The sequence below is a fragment of the Vicia villosa genome, linkage group LG7 (genome assembly GCF_029867415.1).
Source record: "Vicia villosa cultivar HV-30 ecotype Madison, WI linkage group LG7, Vvil1.0, whole genome shotgun sequence".
Lineage (NCBI taxonomy): Eukaryota > Viridiplantae > Streptophyta > Magnoliopsida > Fabales > Fabaceae > Vicia > Vicia villosa.
In genome coordinates this window covers 28915230-28925160 of record NC_081186.1, presented here as the reverse complement: position 1 = coordinate 28925160, position 9931 = coordinate 28915230, and the positions used below count along the sequence as shown (strand labels likewise).

The following is a 9931-nucleotide window of genomic DNA, read 5'->3' as shown; positions in this document are numbered from 1 at the left end:
CCAAAAGTCTCTTTAAGTTAATATTTCCAAGTCAAAATTACTTTTCTGTTAAGTCAAAACTATCAATTTCTTAAAAATAGATTTACCTCTTTAACGCCGAAGGCACCCTTTATACGTGACAATAAAGGAAGTTAATTTAAAGGGTAAATTCGGTTCTTAGTAGCCAAAAGCTACAAGTTCCCGTTAAATTGATTTTTTGCTACGAATAGAAAATACTGCCCCATGAGTCGTTTCATTTATGCATGTCTGGATCATAGCCTGATTTCATGATTTACATTCCAACTTGTCGCTTAAACTGTTATTCACTTTGCTTACTTTCCTTGTTGCACTGCACTCACAACAATATTCTTGTTCACCTTAGATAAGCACCTTAGCAATAGAGTTGATAGATTGACGATTGGTCTCTGTGGTTCGATAATCTTATATATTACTTCGATAGGCTGTGCAGTTGCAGTTTTATATTTAGGCTATACGTAAACCCCGCTATAACAACCAATAATTTCGAACTTAAGCCCTCATTACTACAACTAGTACAACAAAACTAATTCGCTGGTCTCGCTACTGAGAACCTGAATCAACACCTAAAAGTGTTTATCCAGTTAGATGATACCCTTAAGGAAAATGGAGCCACACCCGAAGCCATCCGCTTAAGATTGTTTCCTTTTTCCCTTAGAGGTAAAGCCCATGACTGGTTAGACGCCCTTCCAGCCAACTCAATAATGACTTGGGAAGACCTTAGGAGAGCTTTTCTTGCCAGATATTTTCCACCAAGTAAGACCGCTGTCCTTAGGAACCTAATCACTAGTTTCACTCAAAACCAAAGCGAATCACTTTTTGATGCCTGGGAAAGATATAAAGAACTTTTGAGAGCCTGTCCGCACCATGGCCTAGAGCAATGGTTAATCATACACACCTTTTATAATGGACTCCATTACAACACGAAGATGTCCATTGACGCTGCCACTGGTGGAGCATAAATGAACAAACCTTACCCCGACGCTTGTGCCCTGATAGAGGACGTGGCCCAAAACCACGCCCAATGGGGAATAGAACGAGCGACGGTAGAGAAAAAGGAGAGCCATGGAGGAAAGCATGAGATAAGTTGCATGGACATGATGAAAGCTAATATGGACGCCTTGGCCTTGAAAGTCAAGAATATGTCTCAAAATCCTACCATAGTGGCAGCAATCCAATCAGAATGCGAACTCTGTGGAACTCAAGGACATCAAACCACTGACTGTAACCTTTTGAACGACTCTAGCTCAGACCAAGTTAACTATACCCAAGGGAACCCTTTCTTGAATACTTACAATCCTGGATGGAGAAACCACCCAAATTTTGCTTACAAAAACAATAACCCCATCCAAAATTCCGGATCAGTGAGACCCCAAGGATTCCAAACACAAAAACAAGACCAACCAATGCAAGTTGTGCCACCAAGACCAAACCTTAAAGAAAATAGACACCTTTATTCAGAATCAAACTCAGCAAAATAAGGAGTTTATGAATCAACACATTCACACAAACAAATTAGTTACTCAACTGGAAACCAAGTTTGACCAGATGATAACCCACACCAAAATGCTTGAGACCCATATTTCCCAAGTAGCCAAAACCACCTCTACACAAGTTGTACCTGAAGGACAATTCCCTGGACAAACTCAACCCAACCCCAAAGGCCAAGAAAATTCTATCAACTTGAGAAGTGGAACCGCTTATGAAGGACCTAGAAATCCTAACCTAAGCACATCAGAAAAACCTAAGGAAGATGGTGAACCAAAGGACCAGGTAGAGGAACCAAAGGGACCAGAGAAACCCGAAAAGCAATCAAAACCAGAGGTAGAGAATCGCACACCACAACCTTACAAGCCACCTATTCCATTCCCACAAAGGTTGAAAAACACCAAAACAGAGAACCAATTCCAAAAGTTCATTAAGGTAATAGAGAAAATCCACGTAGAGATCCCTTTTACCGAGGCAATAACCCAGATACCATCATATGCCAAGTTCTTGAAGGATATTTTGTCTAACAAACGGAGACTCGACGATCCCAAACCTTTAGAATGTCATTCCATATCCGAGAATAAACTTTCCAAGAAAGACAAAGATCCTGGAAGTTTTTCTATCCCTTGCGTCCTAGGAAATCATATGATAGACAAAGCAATTTTAGACCTAGGAGCAAGCGTAAGTCTGATGCCTTTGGCTGTCTGTAAGAGGTTAAAATTAGGAGAACTTCAACCTACTAAGATGTCATTACAACTAGCCGATATATCTTTCAAATACCCCATTGGTATTTTAGAAGACATACGTGTCAAAATCGGTCAGTTATTGTCGTGCGCTCGGTTTTTTGCCATACCTCTCGTGGAGAGATACGCGAACTGACTCTTTTTTGTTTCTGCTTTTGTATTTTTGAAAATCAGAGAGTCGCCACCGACCTTTTATTTTATCCAATTAAGGAAAGGTTTATAAAAGAAACAGAAAAAAGACCTTTAAGAAATTCTGGTTAAGGGGGTAGGTTATACAAAGGGAAGGTGTTAGCACCCTTTGTATCCATGGTTATCCATGGGCTCTTTAATTTTCTTAGCTCACTTGTTTTCAATTACTTTTCGATTGCCTTGAAATGCTCGTATGTGGTTCCAAATACCTTTGTAAATTGACTTTGTAATGATCCTTGTGCGGATGTATACAAAGTGTTTTTATCTTTCAAAAGATGTTTTTTGAAAAAAGAACGTTAACTTCGTAATGATCCTCGTTTGGATATATACAAAGTATTGTCTTTTTTTGAAAGTTTTATTTTGAAAAACAATGATATATGAGAGATTTGTTTGTTTTGATTTGAGCAAGCAAATTAGGAGGTCTATCCTGAGTTATAAGGTCTTTATCCTATTTCCTTTAAAAATCTATCCTTTCACCGGATATAAACAAAAGTTCGATTTTGCGTTTGAAATAATAGAATTTGATTTTGATTTTGAAAAGAATGAGAAAAGGATTACCCTAAGAGGTGCAAGTGTGATTGTGTTTGGATTCAGATATTTTATCTTTGAAGTTAGTGATCTAACGATTCAATTTTATCTTTGGCATGTACACAGTTTATATGTGCTGGAATTTAAAATGCGGAAATGCAAAATGCGGAAAGTAAATCTACGCTATTACATCGATTGTGCGGGAAATGTAAACTACACTATTTACATGAATTTGACAACCTATACATTTATCTAGGAATTTAAATTGCAAGAAATATAAAAGAAATGTTTTTGGATTTTTATGATTGATTTTAATTATAATTAATGCACGATTAATTAAATTAAAATAAGGAAAAAAGATGAAAATAAATTTCAAACCTAAAAATTAAGTTCAAAATATGTTCAAAAATGCTTGTTAGTTAAATTTAAAACAAAACTAATTTTTTTGGGATTTTTGAAATTGATTTGAAATTTATTAAGTTAATTAACACATAATTATATAAATAATTACACAAATAGTTAAAACTTGAAGAGAAAATTATTCAAAATATGTACAAAATTAGTTTATAATATATAAACAATATTTAATATAAAGAACAAATTTTTTTATGATTTTTGATTGGGTGAAAATAATTAAAAGATAAATATATGCATATTATCTAATTAATTACACAAAATATTCAAATTATGAAGAAAAATAAAATATTTTGATATCAGAAAATAAAATATTATTTTAGAAACTTAAAAATATTTTTTGTGTATTTTTTGAATTTTTAAAACTATTTTTAATTAATTTAACAAAGAAATTAAAATAAAATAGAAAATAAAAAGTGGAATGATCAGGTGTGGTATTTAAATGAGGACCATGGTAAGGATGAGTGTTTTGATGCGTTGGATTGAGAGTTTAATGAGATCAAACGGCCCAGATATTGAGGTCACATGGAAAGATGATGTAAAGCGCACATGGGAACCCAGAATTCAAAAACACTGGCGCGCGCGTTCTATCTAATGAGGTGAGGACACCTCATCATCTTCAACCTCCAGCCAGCACCTTTAATAACGTTTTTGTAATAAAAGCGCTGTAATAGATACCTTCTAAACCTGCAAAATAGCGAATAGGGTCAAACATGAATATAAATTTGGCGCGACATGCCCATTCGATTCGTCTCAATCTACTGAATTCAACCATGCCCTTAATTTGTCCTATTTTTAGTTCTAACGAAAAACCCTAAATTTGAACTAAGAAACCCTAAAATGGTTGTTTCGTGTACAGGCTCCCAAACTTTAATTAAATGTCCAGAAATGATCAGGACATTAAGCTAAGTTCAAATATATGTCTACATCTTGTTAAACATGCCTGAATGATCAGATACGAGTTGGTTTTATTTTGAATAAATCGTGACCTGTAGTGCTTAGTTCAGTGGGTTTCAAGGCTGGGAAATGATTGGACTAGTTTCAGTGATACTTGAGGAAGGTGTTTGAATGTTTAGTTTGTATTGAAACTGACTTGAATTCAAAATTCGAATTTGGAATTTCTTTGGAAAATTTAAGTGATTACAAGTATGGTTAGATTCTCTTCTGAATTCGTCCTTTTCTGATTACCAGTTAGTACCCACCTTGGAAGAGTTCTCTGAACTAATTGGATTACCTAATCGAAATCAATTACCTTTCACTGGTTTAGAAAGGATTCCAAAACCTGAAACCATTGCTGCTGCCTTACATTTGCGAAAGTCAGAAATCGAGTCCAATTGGGAAACAAAGAGTGGAGTTAAGGGTTTGCTTGCTAAGTTCTTAATGGAAAAGGCTCGATTACTACTAGAAAACAAAAGTTACCCAGCTTTTGAGGAGGTTGTGGCTCTTTTGATCTATGGGTTGGTTTTATTCCCTAATCCCGACCAATTCATAAGTGTACACATTATCAATCTTTTCCTAACCCGTAACCCGGTACCAACATTGCTGGGAGACATTCTACATTCTCTACACACTCGTACCATGAAGAAACGAGGAACTCTTATGTGCTGTATACCACTACTGGCTAGGTGGTTTACATTTCATCTTCCCCGATCAGTGTTGAGAAATGAACAAAGAATGCAATGGTCTCGCAGGATCATGTCTTTGTCTCATTCAGATATCCGGTGGAACAACTTCTTTCAAAGAGACATTACTATCATTGATCATTGTGGAGAGTACCCTAATGTGCCACTACTTGGCATCAAAGGGGGCATCACTTACAATCCCTCTTTAGCTTTACGCCAATTCGGATATGCACGGAGCAACGGTCCTCATGACATGATTATCCATGGCATTGTGTTTGATTACGAGGATGATTCCCACAGACATCGACGAAGGGTCATACATGCGTGGGGAAGTGTATATAGAATAGAAAGCAAAACTTTGGGACAATGGAATTCTATTCCTATGGAACCTTACCTCAGATGGGTTCGGGCTCATGCTCAGAAACTCATCATGCCATATCCCGCTATTCTACCTGTGACTATTGAGCCGGAAGCCGAAGGAGACGAACCTCAAGTTATTCTACATCCGGATATGCCAACTGACCTGGAAGAGTTGCAAAAATCATGGGTTCAATTAAAAGAGGAAAGAGATACCTTCAAAGCACACTGTCAAGACTATGAGAGAAGATTATTGGAGCTCACCGGACAACTCCAAGAAGAGCAGCAGATCAACACATTCCTGGGTGCAAAGAGAAAGCGTCCATGGGAGACCTGAAGGATCCTTCATTTTCTTTATTTATTTCTGTTTTGTAAGCCCGAATGAGGAAAAAAAGAAAAAAAAAAGAAGAAAAAATAATAATAAATTGTTTGACTAACAAATGTTTGTTTTTCTTTTGTTTTAACAAATCTAAACTCTAAGATCCTTGAAAACATTGCATATACATTTCATTCATTGCATATACATTTCATTCATATACATTGCATAACAGGTTCACATGACGGATTTCTCATCCCCTCGCTGTTTATTTCAGTCAGAAGAGATGGAATCTGAAACAAGCATCAAGAATCTCGAAGCACAGAACGCCCAAGTTCAAGTGGCGATTCTAGAACTGGCAAAGGGGCAACAAGAACTGAAAGCCCTGATGATCAAGAAGAAAAAGAAGCCCAAAGGATCTGTAGGCTTGAGCCAACTGAAAAGAAAGATCAAAATCCCAGCCAAAAAGTTCAAAAAGCCACCGATCCCTGAAATAGTCGGTGATGGTGAACAAGGAGACAATCACAGTAACCACGGTTCTGCCAAACCCTCTCTCTCTTCTAATGAAGAAGATTATCATTCCGGAGACGAACAGGATGATGACAAGTATCAGCAGTTGGAAGAACGCATGAAAGCTATGGAGATACAAAAAATACCTGGCTTAGATTTCAATGATCCGGGACTCATCTCAGATGTTGTTATCCCTCCAAAGTTCAAAGTTCCTGTCTTTGTGAAATATGATGGAGTTTCTTGCCCAAAACTACATCTGAGGTCCTATGTAAGGAAGATACAACCTCACACAACGGATAACAAATTGTGGATTCACTTCTTCCAAGAAAGTCTGTCGGGTACACAACTCGAATGGTACTACCAGCTGGAAAGTACCAAAGTTCATACCTGGGATGATTTAGCTGCTGCTTTTTACAAACAGTATCAATACAATGCTGATCTTGCACCAACCCGTACTCAACTAAGGGGCATGTCCATGGCACCAAAAGAAAGTTTCAAAGGATATGAACAAAAATGGAGAGATATGGCTGGAAGGGTTCAACCACCCTTATCTGATCGCGAGCTGGTCGACATGTTCATGGGCACTTTAACTGGCCCTTTCTATAGTCATTTGTTGGGAAGCTCATCATCAGGTTTCACTGACCTGATATTAACTAGGGAACGTGTCGAAAGCGGCATTCAAAATGGAAAAATTCAAATAGGCTCTTCCTCTGGTACTACAAAAAGGCCCATCAGTGGGAGAAATGAGGTCAACACAATGCACAGTCTGAAAGGTCGCAAAAGTGAGCAGCACCAATCTGTGGGGGAAGTTCTGATCTCCGCATCTGCACCTCAAAAAGATCAACAACCAAAATATACGCGTCGACCAGATGCCCCAAGAAGAAATTTCACCAGAATCAATATGCCAATCTCTCAGGCATTGCAGCATTTGCTAAAAGCAGATCTGATCACATTAAAAGATCCTCCAAAGAATGTCAACACTTCCTCTCCGAGTTATCGCCCCGATGCAACGTGTGCGTATCACTCAAACTGTCCAGGACATGTGTCATACCCCAAAATTTGCCTTCCATATTCCATTTACAATAATTCAAAGTTCAAGATTCAATTCCAAAGCCTTGCTCAAACAATCCCAAGATCCACAGTCAACTGATTCAAACCTGAAGGTCAACTACAATCAAAGCATGACTCAAACCTATGATCATTGGCCAAACATCAAGCATAGAGGTGCATAACCATCATTGGATCAAAGATTGATCATGATTCCATTAATAGAAACTCAGAGATGAACAAATACAAAAAGGTTCAAATTAGGGTTTCTTTAGGAGAAGGTCAACCCAACTTTGACTGGGCATAACTTTCACATGGAACATCAAAAATCCCCCACTCAAAGCCTATTTTGAAGGAAATTGGATTCTCTACAACTTTGTCTCTCACAAGCCAAGGCTAGAAATGATTCATTTGAGAGATATAGTGCAAAAGATTACAGGTCATTTTCAGGCATCCTCCAAAAGCAGTTTTTTGTCAAAGAAGATATGATAAAGATAAAAGCTCCAAATGAAAAATATAATCCAAAGTGGCTGGTAGAGGACCTCTTGAGGTTTCCAAAAAGTCTTAGAACTCCCTCATAGCTTAAAAATTGAGTGAGATATGATTGATCAAAGTTGGGTGATTTTTGGAGGCAAAATGTGAAATAAGAAGGTTCAGATTGGATTTTTTGCAAATAGGCCCATACTTTTATGACTCAAACTTGGTCCACAAGTTATCCAAAACATATACCACGAATTATATCATTTTATTTGATTTTACATAATTTTTATTTCATTTAAAATTGATTTTTAATGATTTAATTAAGTGGAAAATCAAATATTTTGGTAGAAAGTATGTTTTGATTGTTTTCAATCAACATTAATGACTAAATATAACCAAATTTCCGTGCATAAATCAAATGGAGAATATTGGTACAAAATAGGTCAAGAATAGTAACTTTCCATTCATGAACAAAAGCAAATCTTCCAAACTTTGCAAGAGTGGATTCAAAGGGCCTTGGGCTTCAAGTTTTAACCTAATTTCACTCCCTATAAGTGGTTGAGGCAAAGCAATAGGTTAGGGGTTACAAATTCTGGAGAGAAGCACACTTGCAAGAACTAAAAAAATCACCAAAGAACTTGAATTCGGTTTTGGAGAATTTGAGGCTGTCAACGGGAATTAAAGGGTTCAAAAGCTTCTTCAGGTGATTTGGAACGTGTCTGGATACTAGCATAGCATCAACAACCCCAGAATTGTCTCCGATTTGTCAAAGTAAGTCATTCTGAAACTTGAATCAATTGGCACGATGTGAGCATGTTTATGGTATTTTAATTGTATGTTATGCATCATGTGATTGTTATGAATGTTTCTTGAAAGTTAATTGAATTTCTGGGCGGGTTCAAGTGGTTCACCATGGAAGGCCGTTAGGGTTCTTGAGGGCGTGTAATTGGGGCTTTTCGTTAGGGGTTAAATTAGGGTTAATTAGTGGTATGATTGAAGTCGCAAGTTTGGGACGAAGGTGCTGGTTAGGTCGCGAAACGTTTATTGGTGTGTATGTGCTATTCGTGATTTGCAGGTTGACGTTTGCTATGAACGCATTTGTAGCCAAACCGTAGCAAAAGTTACAGGTTTTACAGGTCTTCTTTGGAGAATACGATGAGGTGTCAGGGCGTTATTGGTGTGTTTGAATTTGGCGCCTTTTTTCTGGATTACCTGGCAGTGATCACATATCTATCTTACTATCCACGCTATGAACAACTAACCACGTTAGTTGAGTTGGTGGACGCGCATTGGTGTTTGCCCCAGGGTCCAGGGTTCGATCCCTGGCCCTTCCTATGTTTTTTTCACAAATTATCTCCTGGGATTCCCTGCATACGCAATCATATGGCTCACCATAATCCCTCAGCATCTGAACCTTAGAATCATTAACCATCCAGATCTAACGTCCCAGGATCTGTCCCCATACCATATACCATACTAACTGCCACACTGAATCATAACCTTAATAACCTAAATTAGTTTTAATTAATTATATGTTTTAATTAATTCTTTTTAATATATTTATTTATATGATAATATTTATTTTTATAAATAAATTAACATGTAATATTTATATTAAAAATTCTAATTTGTTGTTCGTTCCGATTAAATCGATTAATCGCTATGGGCAATAATAATTTTAATTAAAATGTTATTTAATTAAAATGCAATTAATTTCTATTTTGGTTAAATGGTTTCGACTATCTTATTAGTCGCGATGATTAATCTTTCTATTTTCCATACTCTAATTCATGATTCTTTTTAATCGAATAAATCGACTATGAGGGGTAATGATGCAAATTAATTAATAAAATTATTAAAAAATACCATAATTCGTTATCAGTAATAATCAAATCAATTGATTAAAATTGGTAACGATACAACTTCAAATCTGTTAACTATGGCGATTGAATCTATTGATCGTTGCGGTTAATAGTGCTAAATCAAATCAGGGTTGTACGCCCAAATCTAAAACATTCAAAACACTTCAAATCAAACTACGGATTTTCATCCTTATTCAAAACTACGATAGGCCATTCAAAAAGCCTTCAAACCATATCAAATCAAATTCTAATCCAAAGGGCGTACAACCCGTTCCCCGAACTACGTTGACTCTGATTCTCCATAAGGAGATACGTAGGCACTTGGCAACAAGGCGAGTCCCCCTCTTCCAAACTCTGATC

General features: G+C 36.8%; 1 protein-coding gene and 1 non-coding gene across 2 annotated transcripts; one reads left to right on the top strand and one right to left on the bottom strand.

The window, feature by feature from the left end:
* Positions 1-782: 782 nt before the first annotated feature.
* Positions 783-889, bottom strand: LOC131621175 (small nucleolar RNA R71). Its single transcript, XR_009289502.1, has one exon. It is a non-coding gene; the product is annotated as a small nucleolar RNA R71 (small nucleolar RNA).
* A 692-nt stretch (positions 890-1581) lies between these two features.
* LOC131618805 (uncharacterized) lies at positions 1582-8868 on the top strand. Its single transcript, XM_058889961.1, has 2 exons — positions 1582-2184; positions 8785-8868. Exons 1-2 carry the CDS (start codon positions 1582-1584, stop codon positions 8866-8868), a joined length of 687 nt encoding a protein of 228 aa, XP_058745944.1.
* Positions 8869-9931: the final 1063 nt, after the last annotated feature.